At 40.8% G+C, this 24,181-nt stretch overlaps 1 protein-coding gene across 2 annotated transcripts; it reads right to left on the reverse strand.

The window, feature by feature from the left end:
- Positions 1-557: 557 nt before the first annotated feature.
- Positions 558-14,174, reverse strand: PLAC8 (placenta associated 8). Of its 2 annotated transcripts, none has more exons than XM_060776227.2 (5): positions 14,025-14,174; positions 6,125-6,244; positions 4,587-4,711; positions 1,834-1,946; positions 558-829 (listed from the first exon to the last, which is right to left on the reverse strand). In XM_060776227.2, exons 2-4 carry the CDS (start codon positions 6,231-6,233, stop codon positions 1,842-1,844), a joined length of 339 nt encoding a protein of 112 aa, XP_060632210.1. In that variant the 5' UTR covers positions 6,234-6,244; positions 14,025-14,174; the 3' UTR covers positions 558-829; positions 1,834-1,841. The 2 variants fall into 2 exon arrangements, with proteins under 2 accessions (XP_060632210.1, XP_060632208.1); XM_060776225.2 differs by having other exon boundaries at positions 1,838-1,946; positions 14,025-14,171.
- Between the last annotated feature and the right edge of the window lie 10,007 nt (positions 14,175-24,181).

Consider the following 24,181-nt stretch of genomic DNA (forward strand, 5'->3'; position numbering starts at 1 on the left):
ACTGTGCCCAATTCTGGGCACCGCAATTGAAGGGGGATCTTGACAAGCTGGAATGTGTCCAGAGGACGACGACTAAAATGATGAAGGGTCTGGAGAACAAGCCCTATGAGGAGTGGCTGAAAGAGCTGGGCATGTTTAGCCTGCAGATGAGAAGGCTGAGAGGAGACATGATGGCCATAAATAAATAAATATGTGAGGGGAAGTCATTGGGAGGAGGGAGCAAGCTTGTTTTCTGCTGCCCTGGAGACTAGGATGCGGAACAATGGCTTCAAACTACAGGAAAGGAGATTCCACCTGAACTTGAGGAAGAACTTCCTAACGATGAGAGCTGTTCAGCAGTGGAACTCTCTGCCCCGGAGTGTGGTGGAGGCTTCTTCTTTGGAGGCTTTTAAACAGAGGCTGGATGGCCATCTGTCGGGGGTGCTTTGAAGGCGATTTTCCTGCTTCTTGGCAGGAGGTTGGACTGAATGGCCCATGAGGTCTCTTCTAACTATGATTCTATACGTCAAAGACACTATATAGTTAAATGTTAACATAAGCTTTTGTTGTACAAAGATGAGAACAAAAAAGGCATACTCCCTTTTGCACAGAATAGAGGTTTATTAGAAGCACAATGCACCTCAGTCTCAAGAAACATTGCCAACAACATATGAAAGGTTAATTTTATAGATAAGGTTTCCTGTATAAAAGAACATTATTAAAGAAGCTGTATGAGCAGAGCACATACTTCTCCAGTCATAAACAAACACTGCTTAGAAACTACTAATACAAGCTAAGAATTTTTTTTGTTATCAGAATGTTGAATCATGTAACTTCAGGACAGGTACATCTGAAAGAAAAGAAACAACATTTAGAGGGGGGTCAGGCATTCGTAATAATAACGATCCACAAAGATATTAAATTTATTTTGCTGGAATGTTTACTGAGTTACTATTTTACTGTAGGCCTGCTTTATGACAGTAAAATAAGGCATCAGTATACGTATTATTGGAGCCCCCGATGGCACAGCAGGTCAAACTGCTGCACTTGCTGACCAAAAGGTCAGCGGTTCAAATCCAGGGAGCAGGGTGAGCTCCCGCTGTTAGCCACAGCTTCTGTCAACCTGGCAGTTCAAAAACATGCAAATGTGAGTAGATCAATAGGTACCACTCTGGTGGTAAGGTAACGGTGCTCCATGCGATCATACTGGCCACATGACCTTGGAGATGTCTATGGACAACGCCAGTTCTTTGGCTTAGAAATGGAGATGAGCACCACCCCCCAGAGTCTGACATGACTAAACTTAATGTCAAAAGGAAACCTTTACCTTTACTATACATATTAATACAATTAATGAATGACATTGGGTAGGATTCGTACATTATATAACTGTGGAGCAAAACCATGATATCTAGTGTCCATAATGATTTCGAGTGGAGTGCTGACAGGGGTATACTTAAGTTTCCCTGTAACCATTTTTTCCAGATAGAAGGTATCAAACATTTTTGGGGGGTAGCAATATCTTAAGGGAGACGAAAATGTGGCAGATATAACAGGTTTGAATGGGATTTGCTCCTTAATAAGGATCTTGGTTCAAGTTTGTATCACTAATGTAGTTGTTTACTTCCAAGGCTCATTCATATGTGACCTCTCATCTGCATTGCTCCAACTGGATCTCCTTTCTTAGGCCATGCTAAAGAGACAATGTTTTGGGAAGTAGTTTTTTAAAAAACCAGATACCTTAATGCTTTCCTAACAAAGCTCTGAGTCATTAATACCACATAGTAGATTACATTAATACTATTTTCTCCAGCCATTGCATTTGCCGAGCAATATCCACGGAGCAAAACCTACCAACCTTCCTAGAAGATTCCGAGTTCTCTCCTCCTATTGATGTCCCTCTTGATTTGGCAAAGGGAACAAACAGGGCAACACAGCACGGTACAGAAGTCATCACAGAGGGATCCCTATTAAAATAAAGAGCAAAGTGAGGCTTCATTTTGAAACTAAGGAGACCCCAGCACTTTGGTATAGAAGGCTAAAGACTAAAATTAAAATTCCAATGAGCCATGGCAGTTAAAGTGTCAAACTGCATTCATTCTATAGTGTGTCGTTGTTCATTCGTTCAGTTACTTCTGACTCTTTGTGACCTTGTGGACCAGCCCACGCCAGAGCTCCCTGTCAACCGTCACCACCCCCAGCTGCCAGTCACTTCAAGGATACCATCCATCCATCTTGCCCTTGGTCAGCCCCTCTACCTTTTTCCTTCCAATTTCCCCAGCATCATTATCGTCTCCAAGCTTTTCTGTCTTCTCATTATGTGGCCAAAGTACTTCATCTTTGCCTCTAATATCCTTCCCTCCATTATTTCCTAGAGTATGAACTGGTTGGATCTTCTTGCAGTCCAAGCCACTCTCAGAATTTTCCACCAACACACAGTTCAAAAGCGCTTATCTTCCTTCGCTCAGCCTTCCTTATGGTCCATCTCCCACATCCATAGGTTACTACAACAAATTCCATTGCTCTAATTATGCAGATCTTCGTTGCCAGTGTGATGCCTCTACTCTTCACTATCTTACTGCGATTGGTCATTGCTCTCCTCCCAAGAAGTAAACATCTTCTGATTTCCTGGCTGCAGTCTATGTCTACAGTAATCTTCGCTCCTAGAAATACAAAGTCTTTCACTCCATCCATGTTTTTTCTCTCTATTTTCTAGTTATCAATCAGTCTGGCTGCCATCATCTTGGTCTTTCTGATGTTTAACTTTAGTCATGTCAGGAGTGACTTGAGAAACTGCAAGTCACTTCTGGTGTGAGAAAATTGGCCGTCTGCAAGGACGTTGCCCAGGGGACACCCGGATGTTTTGATGTTTTATCATCCTTGTGGGAGGCTTCTCTCATGTCCCCGCATGAGGAGCTCGAGCTGATAGAGGGAGCTCATCTACGCTCTCCCCGGATTCGAACCTGGAACCTGTCGGTCTTCAGTCCTGCCGGCAACCCAGCTTTTGCACTTTCTTCTTTCATCTTGGTTAGAAGGCTCCTCAGCTCCTTCTTGCTTTCCGCCATCAAAGTGGTATCATCTGCATATCTAAGGTTGTTAATGTTTCTTCAGTTTTAACCCCAACCTTGGATTCCTCAAGCGTCGCACGTCGCATGATGTGTTCTGTATTGAATAGGTTGGTTGAGAGTATACAACCCTGCTATACTCCTTTCCCAATCTTGAACCAGTCTGTTGTTCCGTGGTCTGTTCTTACTGTTGCTACTTGGTCGTTATACAGATTCCTCAGGAGACAAACAAGGTGACTTGTAGGCATGGGCAAACTTGGGCCCTGTAGATGTTTTGGACTTCAACTCCCACAATTCTTGGCCTCAGGCTCTTTCCTTTCCCCCTTAAGTTGCTTAAAGGAAGGGGCCTGAAGCCAGGAATTATGGAAGTTGAAGTCCAAAACACCTGCAGGGCCCAAGTTTGCCCAAGCCTGGTGACTTGGTATCTCCATACTGCCAAGAACTTGCCATGGTTTATTATGATCCACACAGTTGTAGATGCATTTAATATATATATATATATATTTGTAATTACTCCGTATGTCTGTTGTTTGTGAGGAGGCTACTTAAAGTGATCGTAAGCATGTTTTGCCCCCAAAAGGTGAAAATCTTGTTTTGGCCAAATTCAATTTTTGGGGGGGGGAGTCCACATTCTAGTTGAGAGTGGCCCAATGACAGAAAGATGGGACCAAAACTATCCAAATATTTCAAGCTTAAAGCTGTTACTGTATTTCGGACATTTCTATCCTGTCCTTCTCAACCCTCGAAGGGGACTCAGAGCAGCTTACAGTCGAGTGGTAAGTATCAGGAGAGGCATTTTAATCCTTTAGAACATGATGCAAAAACCTACAGAAAAGTTAAGAAACCTCCAAATGATCAGGAATGTTCTCGTTTTTGCTGCAGGACCTGATATTCGCCAAACTTATTTTAATCCTTTCCCTGCCCACATTCAGCCACTCCTAAGAATGTATATTATTATAAAGCGATCAAGGATCTTTGCTCAAAAAAGACAAATTGAAATTAACAAGTTCATGTTAAGTTATAAATGTAAGCTAATTTCACACCACCCATTTTTGTTTCCACAAGACCATAGAAGCTGCAATTAGAGGTGTGTGGGGGGGATGAGACATAAAATTCTCAGCTATCAACATTTCCCAGAATGGTTCTGGTACTATAATGTGAACAGGAAAGGTGTTCAAAATATCAGCTTTCGGCTTGCTGGAATAAATAGTATTTAATTGCTCTCCAGCTCGATTGAATTAGGACTTCTAATTTAGCTTTGTAATAATGTTTTTCTTCTCCTTCGTAATGACTCTACTGGAACAAAGAAATGTGAAAGAAGGAAATCAGATCGAGTTTAAATTTTTTGCATGAGAGAGCACTGAACAATAAAAAAAAAAAACCCTCTTATATCTGCTGTCTCTCCAAGCTTCTGTTTGGTAACTGCTTCCACCTGTTTAGTCCCAAGTTTCTTTCTAGTAAAAATATAAATGCACATGCATACACAAAGCAAACCCCACAAACCTGGAGTTTGCCTATTCCTGGACGAGACAATCCACTTACCGGGATCCCGTATCTTGTCCTGTAGACAGACCTCAATGCCATACTTGTGCCACAGAGGCAGCATTCGTTCATGTCAGCAGCCACTTGGCATCCCAAACAGATATAGCAAAACATTCCACAACATACTAGAGAGAGGCAGAGGTGAGAAGAACATCAAAACTTTCCAAAATATACCACTTTATCAAGAGCAGGGCAGATAACAATTGTAAGCCTTATTAAATAAACTATAGACCCAAGTTCTGTAATATTCTTCTATTCATCCAGTCACCTTTTCTTTCCTTTTTATCAGCAACTTGCTATTGGAAAACAAGAAAACGAGACTAACCACAGAAACAGAAAAAAGCTTTACTTGCAAAGAAAAGTTTAACCCCCCCCCCCTTAACACAGTGTTTCTCAACCTGGGGGTCGGGACCCCTGGGGGGGGGGGTGTAAGAGGGGTTGCTAGAAAACACAATATTTTCTGTTGGTCATGGGGTTTATGTGTGGAAAGTTTGGCCCAATTCTATCATTGGTGGGGTTCAGAATGCTCTTTAATTGTAAATCAACTATACATCCCATCAGCTACAACTCCCAAATGTCAATGTCTATTTTCCCCAAACTCCACTAGTGTTCACATTTGGGCATATTGGGTTTGGTGTAGATCCATCATTGTTTGAGTCCACAGTGCTCTCTGGATGTAGGTGAACTACAACTCCAAAACTCAGAGGTCCATGCCCACCAAACCCTTCTAGTATTTTCTGTTGGTCATGGGAGTTCTGTGTGCCAAGATTGGTTCAATTCCATTGTTGGTGGAGTTCAGAATGCTCTTTGATTGTGGGTGAACTATAAATTCCAGCAACTACAACTTCCAAATGGCAAAATCAATCCCCCCAACCCCACCAATATTTAAATTTGGGTTTATCAGATATTTGTGCAAAATTTGATCCAGTGAATTAAAATACATCCTGCATATCAGATATTTACATTACAATTCATAACAGTAGCAAAATTATAGTTATGAAATAGCAACGAAAATAATTTTATGGTTGGGGGTCACCATGACATGAGGACTGTATTAAGGAGTCTCAACATTAGGAAGGTTGAGAACCACTGCCTTAACATTTCCTTTTACTGAGATAGGGGGCCAGATGTGGCATAGAGATTTCACAACAGATTTCACAACAGCGACTAACCACTGGAATATACTTCTTGTGGATATGCCGCATCTGTATACATTTTGCTAACTGATGCTGATACTTTTACCCTCTCTCTCCTAGTGAGTTAAGTCAATGCAAACTACATTTTCCACTTTGTTTGCAGCAACTGAAGTAAGTTGGGGATAAAGGGGAGAAATGGGAGGAAGAAAGAGAAACTGGAACATTTTAAAAATAGGGAGGAGATTAAATGCAATTGTCCCTGACAAATCAAGACAGTTGGAGGACATGGAATTACAAATAGGAATCCACCCCCTAATTTTCATTATGAACATCTTTTGGCCTTGTAAGACAGTAAGTCCCACCGTTAATTCTCCCGCAATTAATAGGAATATTTGCACTCACAGACGCCGCAGTCGGAACAACAGTCACACAGTCCAGTCTGCCAATGGTTGCGCTGCTGCTGGACAACCACAACCTGTGGCTGAGTCACGACCACTGGATGAGGGTTCATATCGAAGGTGGCTGGTTAATGGAGGGAAAGAAGGGATTAAACAAGAGACAAAACCATTCTGCAAACATAAGTCATGGTAATTCACAAAATGCATACTGGATATACTTGTAGAGAAGTCTAGAAATTGACCTTCCAAACATGGGTTGACTTGTCCATGGTTCCATGTAAGTATGGTTTTTTAGCTCTTCATCAAAAAGGAAATCCTATCTATGTTGTGAAAGGCAAGCGCTTAGTCCAACCCAAGAGAACCTGAAAGAAGCACTGACCTTGTTTACTCTCTCTGCCGTCATATCAAAATCCATGATTTTAGCCTCAAACCAACACTTGATTTATACAAGTTCAACTTAAACACAAGTGTATACGATAAGGCTTTCCACACATTATCTGTTTGTAGCTTGGAATGATGCATACTTGTCTGGGAGCTCCTACCAATCATCATCTTCATCATAATCTTCATAATCATCATCATAATCATCATCTTCTTCTTCTTCATCTTCATCTTTATCATCACCATCATCACCTTCATCTTCTTCATAATTAACTTCTTCATCCATTTTCATCATGCATCTCTTCTTCTTCTTCTTCTTCTATTTGTTTATATGCAACTTTGTCTCTCTTGAAGGAGACTCAAACCTTGGCACTAATGAATGTATTGAGATAGGTTTTAAACATCTGAACATGAATAATGTGCCTATAGGCAAACAACACACACAGGTCAACTTTTGACAACTTGCAGTTAGCTTTATAAGAGGAAGGCATCCATTTGCCATTGCCCAACTTTCCAGTAAATCTTCCTTCTCTGTCTTTAATTGAGGAGATATTAAGAAATGCAGCAAGAACAACTTATCTTGGCATGCAGATCACATAAATGGGCAAGTGTCATGATCACTCATGCCATGCAACTATCAGCTCCCCAGACTGACATAGAGAACATGGCTGATGGCCGAACTAGGAATGGGGGCGTTCATGAGGAGCCAAACAAACAAAGGGAAGCCGGAACCTGGGGCCTGTCGCCTCAAGAGGGAGAAATAAGAGATTCCTGGCTCAGAGACCACAAACAGGAATTGAGTTACAAGGAGGGGGTGTGGGTAAAAGGCTGCAAGATTTATGTGCCTGAGGACCAAAGGAAGCAGGCCCTTCAGATTCACCCTGACAACAAAGTGGCAGGGCACTTTCGGTTTGTGAAATTTCTACATTTGCCAAGGAGGAAGCATTGGTGGCCATACATGAGACCCACATGTTCTTGTGAAATGCCAATTATGCTTGAAATTTCTCTCTGAGTGATACAACAATCGTCCTGAATCAACCTGTCAACCTTTTGCTTGTGAAACTTGGTAGTTGCTTTCACAGGATGTCTAACTCTTTGTCACGCAAGTCAGATGTTCCCACCTCCACATCTTTAAACTTACCCACCCAACGACACACAGTGCTGACATTTACACAATCAAAACAAACAACTTGCATTCTGATTAATCTCCTTTGACTTCTTCTGCTGTCAAAATTCAATGACTGCACGTTGCTTAAGTCGCATTGACCAACCATCTGTGCAGAGTTCCATGCTTCACATTTTAACAACACAACCATTCAATGCTAAGGCTTCCCACCAAAATGGAACTGTAGAGGAGAGTCTATTGAACAAGTCAGTACCTGCCGCATACCAGTACTGCCATCTGTTGAGGAGTTACGAAGGTGGAGGCATTACTTTTCATTCAACCCTCGTATCAGCTCCCTGGTACTGACATAGAGCACATGACTGAAAGGGAGGATAGTGTGCTGCAAGGACACATGAACCGGCCATAAAAGTCAACTGTGTGGAGGTGTGAGAAGGTGGGCTCTGGTAGGCACCAGAGGTTTTGGGTGATTGATGACATTGTAGCTAAGGCCCTATATGAATAGGCAGACTCTTGTATTCCAAACCATAAAGATGTATGATATCTTCAGCCCCTGTGTATATCTTGGTGTGTTCTTTCAAGAGAAGTCTAAACGTATAGCAACACAATTGGAGCAAAGAATCTTTACTGCAAGCTTTCCTTTTCCGAGCATCAAGATCCAACAGATAAACAGAAAGTGTCAACTCTACCCATCTCCATATTGAGTCATGCAGACCCAATGTTGTTGAACTGGAAGTCCCAATCACCTTAGCCAGCATTTCCAATAGTGTGGGATATGGAAACAAAGAGTGATGATAAGGAAGAGCCCTGGTGAAGAAAGGTCTGCTTACAGTAAAAAATAGTGCAAACATCCAGTGATTTTATATTAAACTGTACAAGTTAGGTGCCGTATCCTCAAACATCAGGACATGTTCAGTTCAGGCAACAATAAAACCAGCTGCTAGAACAACCAGTGGAAGATACGAAGGAAAAATGTGGCATGCATAGTTTGGGAAATAATACTTACTCATTGCTGATGAGTTCATGTTACTTTCATAAACTTTTACTGCTCAGTTGCTGCAACTGTATGGTTTTGTTAGAATTAGTAAAGGAAAGGAAAAGGGTTTCCTTTTGCACTAGCAGCTTTGTACTACCATTTTAGACCAGTTTTTAATGTTTGGTCCTCCAGATGTTTGGAGTTCCCATAATCCCTGAGCATTGCTCATACTGACCTAGACTTTTGGTAACTGCAGCCCAAAACACCTGGAAACATTGTTTTAGACCATGGTCCCCTGGTATCCACTGGGGTTTGGGTCCAACACTCTTCCCCCATTGGATACCAACATCCACAGCTGCTCAAGTCCCATCATAAACAATGCTGTAGTAAAATGGTGCGCCTTATATAAAATAGCAATATCAAGGTTTATTTTTTTGGATTTTTTTCTTCTTAAATATAGTATTTTAGAGCTGTGGATGGTGGAATCCATGCATGCAGAATCCATGGCTATGGAGTACCAACTATATTTTCAAATAACTCTAACTTCCTCAGTACTGGTATGAAATTGATATTTTCTATTATAATCAATATGGAGCCCCTGGTGGCGCAGTGGGTTAAACTGCTGAGCTGCTAAACTGGTTGACTGAAAGGTTGCAGGTTCGAATCCGGGGAGCAACGTGAGCTTCTGCTGTCAGCCCAAGTTTCTGGCAACCTCGTAGTTCGAAAACATGAAAATGTGAGATCAATAGGTGCCGCTCCGGGAAGGAAATGGCACTCCATGCAGTCATGCCAGCCACATGACCTTAGAGGTGTCTATGGACAATGCCGGTTCTTTGGCTTAGAAATGGAGATGAGCACCCCCCCCCCCCCAGAGTCTGACATGACTAAACTTAATGTCAAAAGGAAACCTTTACATTTACTATACATATTAATACAATTAATGAATACCATTGGGTAGAATTCGTACATTATATAACTGTCGAGCAAAACCATGATATCTATTGTCATAATGATTTCAAGGGGAGTGCTGAGAGGGCTATACTTAAGTTTCCCCACAACCATTTTTTCCAGATAGAGTGTATCAAACAATGTTTTTGGGTAGCAGTATCTTAGGAGAAGATACCCAAGAGACGAAAATATGGCAGATGAACAGGACTGGACTTAATGTCAGGGGAAAACCTTTACCTATTATAATCAACAGCTGAAATTCTACATCATGTTTGTATAGTGCAAATCAAGACCCATTTTCATATCTGGCATTTGCATTATTATTGCTTGTGTGTTGGATATAACTATTTTGCAACCAATAGTGCAGGCATGAGCAAACCCAGGCCCGGGGGCCGGATGCTGCCCCTTGGGCTCTTTTCTCAGGTTCTCCCCTCTCTCACCATCCTATCCTTCCTTCCTTCTCTCTTCTTTTCCTGCCCTCTCCCTTCCTTCCCTTCTACCCTTTCATCCTTCCCTCGTTTCCTCCCTCGTTCCCTCTGTCTTTTTCCTTCCTTCCCTTTTGTCCTTCCTCCTTCCTACCCTTCTACCCTTTCATCCTTCCCTCTTTCCTCCCTCCTTCCCTCTGTCTTTTTCCTTCCTTCCTTCCTTCCTTCCTTCCTTCCTTCCTTCCTTCCTTTCCTTTTGTCTTTCCTCTTTCCATTCCCTTCTACCCTTCCTTCCATCCTTCCCTTCCTCGCTTTTGTCCTCCTCTTTTTCCTTCCTCCTTTCCTCCTGGGGGATGTTAAGATGGGAGAAGAGAATGTAGAGAGGAAACATGAGAACCATGTTTCAAGATTTCAAAGGGAGAAGGAAGGGGAAACTGACTTTCTGCTGCTCTAGAGACCAGGGCACAAGGGAGCAATGGGTTCAAATGGCACTGAAAAGATTAGGAAGAACTTCCTGAGAGTAAGAGTTGCCAAAGAGTGACATAGGCTGCCTGGGAGTGTGGTGGAGTCTGCTTCTCTGGAGGCTTTTCCATTGAGGTTGTCTATTGGGAGTGCTTTGATTGTGCCTTCTTGTGCCTTTGATTGTGACTCTTTTTACCCAAAAAGCGCTGGCCATCCATGAGAAGATGGAAGCAGAGAGAGGCGACCTTGCTGCCATCAACAAAACTCAAACTTAAAAACTTAATATGGACACGCCACTAGTTTTACCTACCCATGCCCCCCACCCTAACCCTATTTTAAGGAATTAATCAATTTTTAATCTTTTAACTTTTTTTATCTTGTAGTTGCTCAATTATTTAGGAGTGGGTTGACAGGCCAGTAGGCCATGATGCCTTGTATTCATATATGGTTTTACTGTATGTGTATGTTTTGTATGTTTTGCATGTTTTGATATGGTCAAAATTGACTAATCAATAAAGAATTGTTGTTGCTGTGCCTTTTTGCATGGCAGGGGGTTGGACTAGATGGCCCTTGGGGCCTCTTTCAGCTCTAGGATTCTAGATTTCTATATCAGGAGTAGGCAAGATGGGGTCTAATGGATGCACTTTGTCTCTCCCATCCACCATCGCATCCTGACCAAGGCCAACCCTTTTGGGATCCAAATGTTTCCCGTCTTTCCTTCACTTTTTGCCTCCAAAAGAGAAGAGGAAGGGGAGGAATAGGCAGGGAGGGGACTTGGGGAGAACCCCCTCCGTTCCGGCCCACCCACCCCGCTCCGGCTCACCATGCGGCACCAGTTAGAAAGTTTGCCCATGCCTGCATTAATGTATGAGTCTTGTCTCTGTGGAATGGAATATGCATCATGATGGTTTTTTGCAATCCCAATGAATCAAATGTTACACTGAAGGCGGCGATGAACACATATGAATATGGAACTACATGGCTAGAAACCTGTCAGTCTCAACTAGAGTTTAACCACTGAATCAGATATGATTCATAAAAGTAATAATATTCCCAAAGGTAATAATATTCCCAGATACGAGCTATTTACTATGTATCTCAAACCCGCACATGTATAACCAAACTACATAATAGTGTAGTAGAAGAAAAGGCAATTTAGGGGAGGCTGCAGCAATTTGCTTTTGATGTATTGTCGATGGCTTTCATGGCCGGAATCACTGAGTTGTTGTAGGTTTTTTCGGGCTATTTGGCCATGGTCTAGAGGCATTCTCTCCTGACATTTCGCCTGCATCTATGGCAAGCATCCTCAGAGGTAGTGAGGTCTGTTGGAACTAGGAAAAAGGGTTTATATATCTGTGGAAAGACCAGGTTGAGACAAAGGACGCTTGTCTGCTGGAGACATTTTCATGGTGCCCAAACACGAATCAAGGAACCTGAAAGGCACTGCAGACTACTTCAACCAGAGAAATCAGCCATATCAGAGCACCTGATGAACCTACCTGGACACAGCATATTATTTGAGAAAACAGAAATGCTGGACTACTCCAACAACCACCATGCCAGACTACACAGAGAAGCCATTGAAATACACAAGCATGTGAACAATTTCAACAGAAAGGAGGAAACCATGAAAATGAACAAAATCTGTTCAAATTCTGTTCTAAAATTACAACAGCACAACAACAGAGAGGAAACAAACAAGGACATTTAATCACCTCTCAACAAAAGTTTGATCCAGGCACTTCCAGGCAATCAAATGCTAATCAAGGTAGTCAGTTGAAACATTCACACCTAGCTCCAGAAGACAAGAGTCCTTTGTCCCACCCTGGTCCTTCCTCAGATATATAAACCCTTTTTCCTAGTTCCAACAGACCTCACTACCTCTGAGGATGCTTGCCATAGATGCAGGCAAAACGTCAGGAGAGAATGCCTCTAGAACATGGCCATATAGCCCGAAAAAACCTACAACAACCCAATTTGCTTTTGCCTGAGTCCATTAGGAAGAGGAAGCCTTCTCCTCTCCCTTTTGCTGAGTGAATTGAATGCGAACGCTTTTGCACTTTGAACTCAGTTTGCATCAACTGATGTAAGAGAAAGCTGAAAGGGAAAACTTGGCGATCATATAAGCATCTTTAATAATTGAGATAACAGAGGATTAATTGGGACTGTCCCTGCCAAATTGGGACAGTTAGAGGATATGTTCCTCTGTATTGGCTAGGAGTACTTACTTCTGAGGAGACATATATAGGATTGCAATGTAAATTCCCCAAGATTATCTACATATTTTCATTGGAATCTCAGCTCTTTCCTACAATATCTTTCTGTTACTTCCCAGCATTGGGTGGCAAATATTACACCCTACTTAAATTTATAATGAACTTGAAGGACCATCATGTTGTAACATTGCTAAACAATTTTTAGTTTAAATTAAGTAGGAGATTATTGTATATACTCGAGTATAAGATGACCAAAATAGGAACCAAGGCACCTAATATTGCCCAAAAAAAGCTGGGAAAACGTATTGACTCGAGTATAAGCCGAGGGTGGGAAATGAAGCATCTACTGATAAATTTCAAAATAGAAATAGATACCAATAAAATGACATTAATTGAGGCATCAGTAGGTGAAATGTTTTTGAATGTTTACATAGAACTGTAATTTAAGATAAGGCTATCCAACTCTGATTAAACCATTATTTTAACCTTCTTCAATGTAAATGTGCTTACGTCTCCTTCCAATAATAATAACAGAGTAAAATAATAAATGTAATAAAAAATAACAACAATAGAGTAAAATAATGTAAATGTAATAAGAATAATAATAGAATAAAAATAAATGTAGTAACAATAGAGCAAAATAATGTAAATGTAATAATACCAATAATGGAGTAAATAATATAATAAAAATAATAATAAAGTAAAGTAATGCAAATGTAATAATATCAATAGAGTAAAATAATAAATGTAATTATAATAGAATAAAAATAAATGTAATAATAATAATAAATAGAGTAAAATAATGTAAATGCAATAATACCAATAATAGAGTAAATAATATAATAAAATTAATAATAAAGTAAAGTAATGTAAATGTAATAATATCAATACAGTAAAATAATAATGTAATAACAATAAATAGAATAAAATAAATGTAATAAAAATAACAATAATAAACAGAGTAAACTAATAAATGTAATAAAAACAATAGAATAAATTAATATAATAAAAATAATAAAGTAAAATAATGTAAATGTAATAATAGCAATAGAGTAAAATAATAAATAGAATAACAATAAATAGAATAAAATAATAAATGTCATAAAAACAATAATAATAGGGTAAAATAATGTAAATATAATAATAATAATAATAGTAAATAGAGTAAAATAATGAATATCATAAAATAATAACCCAGTAAAATAATAAATAACTTTGACTCAAATATAAGCCAAGGGGGCTTTTTTAGCCTTAAAAAAGGGCTGAAAAACTTGGCTTATACTCAAATATATACGGTATACTCTGATAACTATTTAATTCAAAACCAAGGTCAAATTCAAGGAAGAAAGTAATGCAGTAAAACTATTCCTTACCAGCAACTTGAAAATGGAGGAACTCCTAAAAAAAAGAGGTGACAAGCCTTATATTTAATGGTTATTGTAGAATATGAAATGACAGAGTTTGAAATGCCTGCTCCAAATAGATAAGCACTAAAAGCTTTGGGCTGAATTGGAAAAAACGGTCACTTTCATTTCTCCTCACTTGAGTTTTTTTTATTAAAGGTAAATTTCAGTTCTTCTTGCATTAATGTTTTACATAAGTCAGTTTCAGTTCCTCCTGCAATTTTTTTTGGCATATTTTAACTTCTTTATACCCTGCATTTTTTTAAAAGGTGAACTTTTCTCAATTCTTTTCAAAACTCAAGCAAAACCCAACTCTGAAATTAAATCTCATAAAACCTACTATAGATTCTTGTAAGTAACCAATTTGTAATATCTGTTAAACTTGATCGTGTCATTTTTGCCTTATTAGCCAAATTTATAAGGTTGCCAAAGTAGAAGTAAAACCATGCAATAAACCTTAAAACCCTATTGATTAGAGCAGACCAGCATTTCTCAACCTAGGGGTCAGGACCCCTGAGGGGGTCACAAGGGGGTGTCAGAGGGGTCGCCAAATACCATTAGAAAACACAGTATTTTCTGTTGGTCATAGAGGTTCTGTGTGGGATGTTTGCCCCAATTCTGTCGTTGGTGGGGTTCAGAATGTTCTTTGATTGCAGGTGAACTATAAATCCCAGCAACTACAACTCCCAAATGTCAAGGTCTATTTTCCCCAAACTCCACCAGTGTTCACATTTGGGCACTTTGAGTATTCGTGCCAAGTTTGGTCCAGATCCATCTCTGTTTGAGTCCACAGTGCTCTCTGGATAGAGGTGAACCATAACTCCAAAAACGCAAGGTCAATGCCCACCAAACCCTTCCAGTATTTTCTGTTGGTCATGGGGGTTGTGTGTGGGAAGTTTGGCCCAATTCTGTCATTGGTGGGGTTCAGAATGTTCTTTAATTGTAGGTGAACTATAAATCCCAGCAACTACAACTCCCAAATGTCAAGTTCTATTTTCCCCAAACTCTACCGGTGTTCACATTTGGGCACACTGAGTATTTGTGCCAAGTTTGATCCAGATCCATCATTGTTTGAATCCACAGTGCTCTCTGGAGGTAGATGAAGTACAACTCCAAGACTCAAGGTCAATGTCTATCAAACCCTCCAGTATCTTCTGTTGGTCATGAGAGTTCTGTGCGCCAAGTTTGGTTCAATTCCATCATTGGTGGAGTTCAGAATGCTCTTTGATTGTAGGTGAACTAGAAATCCCAGCAACTACAACTCCCAAATTACAAAATCAATTCCCCCCAATCCCACCAATATTTAAATTTGGGCGTATCGGATATTTGTGCAAACTTTAGTCCAGTGAATGAAAATACAGTCCTGCATAGTAGGTATTAACGTTACAGTTCATAACAGTAGCAAAATTACAGTTATGAAGTAGCAACAAAAATAATTCCTCACAACATGAGGAGCCCTCGGTAGCGCAGTGGGTTAAACCCCTGTGCCAGCAGGACTGAAGACCGACAGGTCGCAGGTTCGAATCCAGGGAGAGGCGGGTGAGCTCCCTCTATTAGCTCCAGCTCCTCATGCGGGGACATGAGAGAAGCCTCCCACAAGGATGATAAAAACATCAAATCATCCAGGCGTCCCCTGGGCAACATCCTTGCAGACGGCCAATTCTCTCACACCAGAAGCCACTTACAGTTTCTCAAGTCGCTCCTGACACAACAACAACAACAACAACAACAACAAAACTGGAGTAGACCCATTCAATGAACTGCTGAAGAATAATCCACAGGTCAGTAAATCCAGTTGAGTCAATGACTGTGGTCTCCTTGGGAGTAATAATAGGGAGAGGAACACAGCATAAACTTTGGGGGGGGGGGGGGCTTAAAACCTTAACATACACTAGATTTAAGAGCAAAGGACCCTGACAAGAGTGGGAAAACTACATAGTTTATAGAAAAACTTCTTTTCAATCTGAGAGAGTTCCATGCATGCAGAGACATGTACTTCCTTTTGAAGAAAATCCCAGGTCCTGCTTTTGACTCGTACGTTCCTCAAATTAAGATTTTCTGCAATCGTCTCCCTTCCTCAGAGATTTCAAAGGCCAATCTCAAGCACTTTTACTTATTTCAAAAGACAATTTAGTAAAATAACCCAGGAAACATCCATAATACAGTATGCCTACCTGTTAGTTACCGAGCTCTTGGAAGGAGGCAAAGAACTCAATGTAACTATAGAGATGACTCCTTGAACCAGCTAACCTTTGTAGCTCTCCAAGATTGATGATTAGCTGTCAATGTACACAAGGAAGAAGCTGAAGTCAAAGTCATCCAATTTGATTACTGCTCTATATTGACGTACTTTTGTTCTGCCGCTATTTTATTGTACAATTAAGAGAGTCAACAGATACTAATGCATAAAGAAAATGCCTCTTATTTCCTGGAAAGTTTTGTATGAGCCAAGGAGCAAGTGAGCATTGCACAGAGGTAAAGCTCTGGCAATCCTTTCCTGGGAATGTTTCATTGGAAACTAGAGTCACACACAAAAGGATGATGCACGTTTACTTGGAAGTAAACCCAACTGCTCTTTGAGGAACTACAAAGTGCTTGGAATTGCTCTATTAAATACTTCACCTCCAAACACGGTATGAAAATTAGCCTTACCAAACATGGACTTTTGTGTGTGTGTGTGTCAGGAGTGACTTGAGAAACTACAAGTCATTGTCGAAGGCTTTCATGGCTGGAATCACTGGGTTCTTGTAGCTTTTTCGGGCTATATGGCCATGTTCTAGAACAGTGTTTCTCAACCTGGGGGTCAGGACCCCTGAGGGAGTCGTGAGGGGGTGTCAAAGGGGTCGCCGAAGACCATCAGAAAACATAGTATTTCTTGGTGGTCATTGGGATTTTGTGTGGGAAGTTTGACCCAATTCTATTGTTGGTCAAGTTCAGAATGCTCTTTGATTGTAGGTGAACTATAAATCCCAACAACTACAACTCCCAAATGTCAAGGTCTATTTTCCCCAGATTACCAGTGTTCACATTTGGGCATACTGAGTATTCGTGCCAAGTTTGGTCCAGATCCATCATTGCATGAATCCACAGTGCTCCTCTGGATATAGGTGAACTACAACTCCCAAACTCAAGGTCAATGCCCACCAAACCCTTCCAATGTTTTCTGTTGGTCATGGGAATTCTTTGTGCCAAGTTTGGTTCAATTGCATTGCTGGTGGAGTTCAGAATGCTTTTTGATTATAGGTGAACTATAAATCCCAGCAACTACACCCCCCAAATTACAAAATCAATCCTCTCCCCTCCCCCCAACCCCACTAGCATTCACATTTGGGCATATTGGGTATTTGTGCTCAATTTAGTCCAGTGAATGAAAATATATCCTGCATATCGGATATTTACATTACGATTTATAACAGTACTAAAATGACACGTATCAAGTAGCAACGAAAACAATATTATGGTTGGGGATCACCACAACATATGGAATGGCATTAAGGGGTCATGGCATTAGCAAGGTTGAGAATCACTGTTCTAGAAGCATGCTCTCCTGACATTTCACCTGCATTTATGGCAAGCATTCTCAGAGGATGCTTGCCATAGATGCAGGCAAAATGTCAGGAGAAAATGCTTCTAGAACATGGGTCATATAGCCCAAAAAACCTACAAAAACCCAAATTACAAGTTGCTTCTGGCGCGAGAGAAAATTGGCTGTCTGCAAGGACATTGCCCAGGGGATGCCTGAATGTTTTGATATTTGACATTGGGTATGCTGAGCATAGAAAACTAAGAAGTGATAAATATTGTTATTGCTGTGTCGTATCAGAGATATGGTGATAACATGAGGTTTTATGGGGCTGAATGTGTTTGATTCACCCAAGGTCACCTCATGAGTTTCCATGGCCAAATGGGGAATTGAACCCCGGTCTCCAGAGTCATAGTTCAGTGCTCAAACTATGATAAAGATAGTCACAGGATTGCTGCATGGAAGTTTGTGTGTGTGTGTGTGTGTCAGGAGCAACTTGAGAAACTGCAAGTCACTTCTGGTGTGAAAGAATTGGCCGTCTGCAAGGACGTTGCCCAGGGGAGGGCCAGATGTTGAGATATTTTCCCATCCTTTGGGAGGTTTCTCTCATATCCAGAGGCGACCCTAGGTAATTTTCAACAGTAAGAAACAGTATTTTGCCCCCCCCCCCCCCAACCAATCACTGATCCATCTCCATCATGGGAGTTCTGTGTGCCATATTTGGTTCAATTCCATCATTGGTGGAGTTCAGAATGCTCTTTGATTGTAGGTGAACTATACATCCCAGTAACTGCAACTCGCATATGTCAAGGTCTGTTTTCCCCCAAGAGCGCCTCAAGAGCGCCCCTGGGCAAAATCAACTATACTGCAAATGCTTACTTTGCGTAATGGGTTGAGCCGCCCCTGTTCATATCCCATGGGGAGCTGGAGCTGACAAAGTGAGCTCACCCACGCTCTCCCTGGATTCAAACCTCCAACCTGTCGGTCATCAGTCCTGCCAGTCTTCAGTCCTGCCGGCACAAGGGTTTAAAACCTTGTGCCATCGGGGCTCCTGTCAAACATGGATGCATCTACACAGATCATATAATGCAACTTGAAGTTGAGGTGTCTAAAAAACATACATCAGCAATGGAGAGTATACTTTACAGTAGGAATAGTTGTTAAAACTTACTAGAAAGTCCAGAACAAGCCACAAAATCTGCTGCAGCCACCGAAAAATGTGGATTGCTTGTCTGAGCAGAGCTAGCACTGATGCACTTGACAAACACAGAAGCACAGCTGGCCAGAAGATAAACAAGCACACACGCACACACCCAGGCAACTACATCCTTCCCTTGGGAATGCTTGCTTTCCACCCCTTTGTCTCCATTTCCTAGACCCTGCTCTGGTCTAACACTGATCCTGAATGCATCATGGGTTGGGTGACTGCCCACATTCAGAAGATATTATGACCACCATCCCGGCTTCTTACCTGTTTCTGGAGCAATTAATTGTATAGGTGCTCTGTAGTGGAACTAGTTCCTTTTACTCCACCTTCAAACTACACAACAGTGTATTTCCTCCCTCCCTGTTTGTGGAAACAATACTACTGCATATACTCGAGTATAAGCCTAGTTGTGTTGTCACATGCTGGGCCTGTGCATAAGACTGTAGACAGGACATAAATTCTGTGTGCCCAATGGGACGCCGGGGCTGCCTCAGATTAAAGGCCTTTGGATTTCCTTAAAACAGAGTCTCTAGATTGCTCAAAGGTCCAACAAAGTTCTTTATTAATGAAAACAAACAGGTATTTTAAGGCTTTCTTAACAGTCTATTGGCTCTCTCTCAATCTTGTCCACAGGGAACAGGCACTATCTTCATAACTATAACTAATGGGGGAATCCTTAACTTCTAATCTGGGCAGTCTGTCTTTGCCTCTGTTGGCGTGGAGCCCCTGCACCCGGTACCAACTGCTTCTGGCTTCCGCGAGTGACCCTTACCAAGCAGAGTTTTGTAGACTTCCAGGGGAAAAAGAATTCAGGTTTCCGTGATGGCTGACTGAAGTCCTTCAGCAAAGGAACTGTAGGGCCGTATAATCCTCGGCCAAGCCGTAGAAGACGAAGCTTTCTACAGGAGCTCTTGGTATTATGTCCTGCATGGAAGGCTTCTCTGTGTGGACTGAACCCAAAATGGCTCCTATTCCCTCCAAAACCCAAAAAGGGGCGGGACCAGGGAACCTAACTATAATTGACAGATGGCTTGCCCTATGATTGCAGCCAAAAGAAGCCACCTATCTGCAGAGTCCCTGAAACTTAGGACTACAACAAACATTCAATGCAAAGCAAACAAAATTGGAGCTCCTGGTACAACTGTACCTGCACACTAGTTTTTCAGCCCCTTTTTTAGGCTGAAAAAGCTCCCCTTGGCTTATACTCGAGTCAAGGTTATTTATTATTTTACTCTGTTATTAGTATTATTTTTATTTCATGTATTATTCTACTGCATTATTATTACATTTACAGTATGTTACCGTATTATTGTTATTATTATTATTATTATTTTACGCTATTTATGATTATTATTACATTTATTATTTTACTTTATTAGTATTGCATTTATTATTTTACTCTATTATTACATTTATTATTTTACTCTATTATTACTGTTATTATTACATTTCCATTATTTTACTTTATTATTATTATTGCTGTTACGTTTATTATTTTACTCTCTTTATTATTGTTGGAAGGATACATAAGTATATTTACATTGAAGGAGGTTAGAATAATGATTTAATCAGAGTTGGGCAATCTTATCTCAAATTACAGTTTTATGTAAATATTCAAAAACATTTCACCTCCTGATGCCTAAATTAATGTAATTTTATTGGTATCTATTTTAATTTTGAAATTTACCAGTAGTGGCTGCATTTTCCACCCTCGGCTTATACTTGAGTCAATATGTTTTCCCAGTTTTTTTGTCATAAAATTAGGTGCCTCGCCTTATAGTTGGGTTGGCTTATACTTGAGTATATACGGTATGTCTTACAGATTTACACAAATGTTAAGCACACCTGTGCCTTAAACTGTTGAGCACTCAAAGCTGCATGGAGAAATTACTCAATCTCACTTCTTCTCTGTGGAGTTTGTTTTTTTTTAAAGGGCAATTTCATTTCTTCTTTCCTGAATGTTTGAAATCTACCACTTGTATTTCTCCTTGCATTTGAATGTTTTAGCTCAAGTCCAGGTTAGAAAGGACTTGAGCTAAAACATTCAAATGCAATGTTTTAGCTCAAGACAGGTCTTAATTCTTATCAAAAAGGAAACACAAACTTGAATTAAACTCCATTCTCATTTTACTCAGAAGTAAAACATCATAAAGCTTACTATGCATCTCCCTTCCATGGCCACTGCCAAATAGAATCCAGATTATCTGCTTTGAAGTGGATTATATGGCAGTGTAGACTCATATAAACCAGATCCAAGATGATAGTGTGGATTATCTGCTTTGATAATCTGGATTATATGGCAATATAGAAGGTGCCCATGTAATTATGGCTAGGATTTCAGCCTGGGTTAGAAAGTATTTTTGTCAATGTATTGTCAAAGGCTTTCATGGCTGGAATCACTGGGTTGTTGTAGGTTTTTCGGGCTGTATGGCCATGTTCCAGAAGCATTCTCTCCTGACGTTTCACCTGTATCTGTGGCAAACATCCTCACAACCTCTGAAGATGCTCGCCACAGGTGCAGGCAAAATGTCAGGAGACAATGCTTCTAGAACATGGCCATACAGTCCGAAAAACCTACAACAACCCAGTATTGTTGTTCATTTGTTCAGTTGTTTCCGACTCTTTGTGACTTCATGGACCAGTCCACGCCAGAGCTCCCTGTCAGCCGTCACCACCCCCAGCTCCTTCAAGGTCAGTCCAGTCACTTCAAGGATACCATCCATCCATCTTGCCCTTATAGAATCATAGAATCAAAGAGTTGGAAGAGACCTCATGGTCCAACCCCCTGCCAAGAAGCAGGAATATTGCATTCAAATCACCCCTGACAAATGGCCATCCAGCCTCTGCTTAAAAGCTTCCAATGAAGGAGCCTCCACCACACTCCGGGGCAGAGAGTTCCACTGCTGAACGGCTCTCACAGTCAGGAAGTTCTTCCTAATGTTCAGATGGAATCTCCTCTCTTGTAGTTTGAAGCCTTGGTCGGCCCCTCTTCCTTTTTCCTTCCATTTTCCCCAGCATAATTGTCCTCAACCCAGTATTTTTGTCAAATTAATATTCCCCTTACATTCTCAGGTCTTCCACCTCTTTCCAAGTAAAACATTTGGGGGAAAAAAGAATATATAATGGGTTTCATAATATATTTGGATAGCTTTTGGACCATTTACTTTTGATAAACCTACAAAAGTTGCACTACTTTGGGTGCCATGAAAGGATCAGGGTTTCTGCTGTTTTCTGCAGTTAGAATAAATTGTTGCATTACTACAACATCCATTTCCTTGAGATCTTTCCATCACCTCTACCCAGTACAGAATATTTTTAAAAACACATAATGATATTAAAAATAAGGATGCACAATTGCATACATGCCACTTACCAACTGCTGGGAAAAAGTCACAGGTTCTCCTGAAAGACAAGAGGTATCTATTGAGATATTTCAATGTAACAGGCAAACTAGGTTGCTTCTTCCGGAAAGCAATTGGCTGTTGGAGTTTGAGGAAGTTGGCTGCAAATCAATAGCCACTGAGATGGAAATCAGCCCTTAGTTTTTTTCAGGTGAGGCAGTAAAATACAAAATTGGCCATGATTAGTCAGAGAAAGGACAATTTGCTTAGAAACTATGCTTGGGAGAAAGTTCCACCATTAAACTCAGCATGGAGTTTACTTCTAAGTAGACATGACTAGGATAGCACAGTTAAAATGCTTGGATACTTCTTTTCTTCATATCCTCTCAAAACATGATGGGGGTACCTTGTTCATCTAGAGGACAAAATAGAGTTTCAAATTTGAGGAAGCCATTGCAACTTTTAAAATGGAGAATAAAAAAAAGTCTTGCAAAATGTAAATGGTGGCATGTGTTGGTCTGTGGTCAGATTTAGCAACAGGGTCCAAGGTTTGCCATCATGGTCTTCAACACCATATAAACATGTAGATCAGCACTAACTAGGAGCCCCCTGTGGCACAATGGGTTAAAACCTTGTGCTGGCGGGACTGCTGACCAATAGGTCAGGGGTTTGCATCCAGAGAGAGGGTGGATGAGCTCCCTTTGTCAGCTCCAGCTCCCCATGAGAGGACATGAGAGAAGCCTCCCACAGGATAGTAAAACATCAAACAACCAGACATCCCCCCAGTCAATGTCTTTGCAGACGGCCAATTCTCTCAAACTAGAAGCGACTTGAAGTTTCTCAAGTCACACCTGACACACACACACAAGCACTAACTATGTACTGGGAGGAGGACAGCTTCTGAAGGAAGGTGCCTCAAAACTGTGACTTTGTGTCCAGGGGCGGCTCAATCCATTACGCAAAGTAAGCATTTGCAGTATAGTTGATTTTGCCCAGGGGCACTCTTGAGGCACTCTTGGGGGAAAACAGACCTTGACATATGCGAGTTGTAGTTACTGGGATGTATAGTTCACCTACAATCAAAGAACATTCTGAACTCCGCCAATGATGGAATTGAACCAAATATGGCACACAGAACTCCTACAACAAACAGAAAATATATATCAGTGATATATATATCAGTGTTTGCTTACCGTTGAAAATTACCTAGGGCCGCCTCTGTTTGTGTCCTTGCCGCTGTCTTCTAGCACCTGGTCCTGCTGCAGTTACCACATGATATACCACATGATATAGCTGTTACTCTCTGCCTAGAAAACGAGTCACATCTATAATACTATTTTTCAACCAACTTGAGCAAGTTTTGTTTTGTTTCCTATAGTGATGGGTGGAGGCGTCTACAAGTTTCAGTTAAAAAAATGCTTTCTCTGGCTTTCAACAGTAAAGTCTAAAATGTTTGATTAGACTCAGGAGGATTTGCGGTCCAGTTCTAGATATGCTTGCTTGGTTTAATCCAGTTTTATGTATGCACGGCACTATGTTTACTGTACGACTGCTTCCCATGTAATTGTGTCAACAGTAAGAACTCTTGCCAACAGTAGCTGCGGTGGCTTCTTTATCAAAGGGGAAATTAATATCCTACAGGATTTAGGACTTTGCTGCACAACTTCATCAAAACGAGTTCTGGCATTGCAAACCAATTCTGCTGGGAGCTGTAGCATGCCAGGAAAGGCACTATTCTTATTGCACCAATCTTTGCTGTAACTTTTCGTTTACTGTTGCAAATTGGATGTAACTCCTCTTCACTTTTGTTCATGTCCCTCCACCCCCCCCCCCCCAAATAATTGTACTACTTCATCACACTAGATAATTAATCTACTTTAAATCTGGTTGCTGCCTCCTGCAGAATTCAGGGGTTTGTAATTTAGGGAGGAGCCTTTAACAGCATCACTAAACTTTTTTTTGTTTTGTTTTTGTTTCAGGAGTGACTTGAGAAACTGCAAATCACTTCTGGTGAATTGCAGAATTGGCAATTACTCTCTGCCTAGGAATTGCCAAT

This window comes from Anolis sagrei, chromosome 5 (genome assembly GCF_037176765.1).
Source record: "Anolis sagrei isolate rAnoSag1 chromosome 5, rAnoSag1.mat, whole genome shotgun sequence".
Lineage (NCBI taxonomy): Eukaryota > Metazoa > Chordata > Lepidosauria > Squamata > Dactyloidae > Anolis > Anolis sagrei.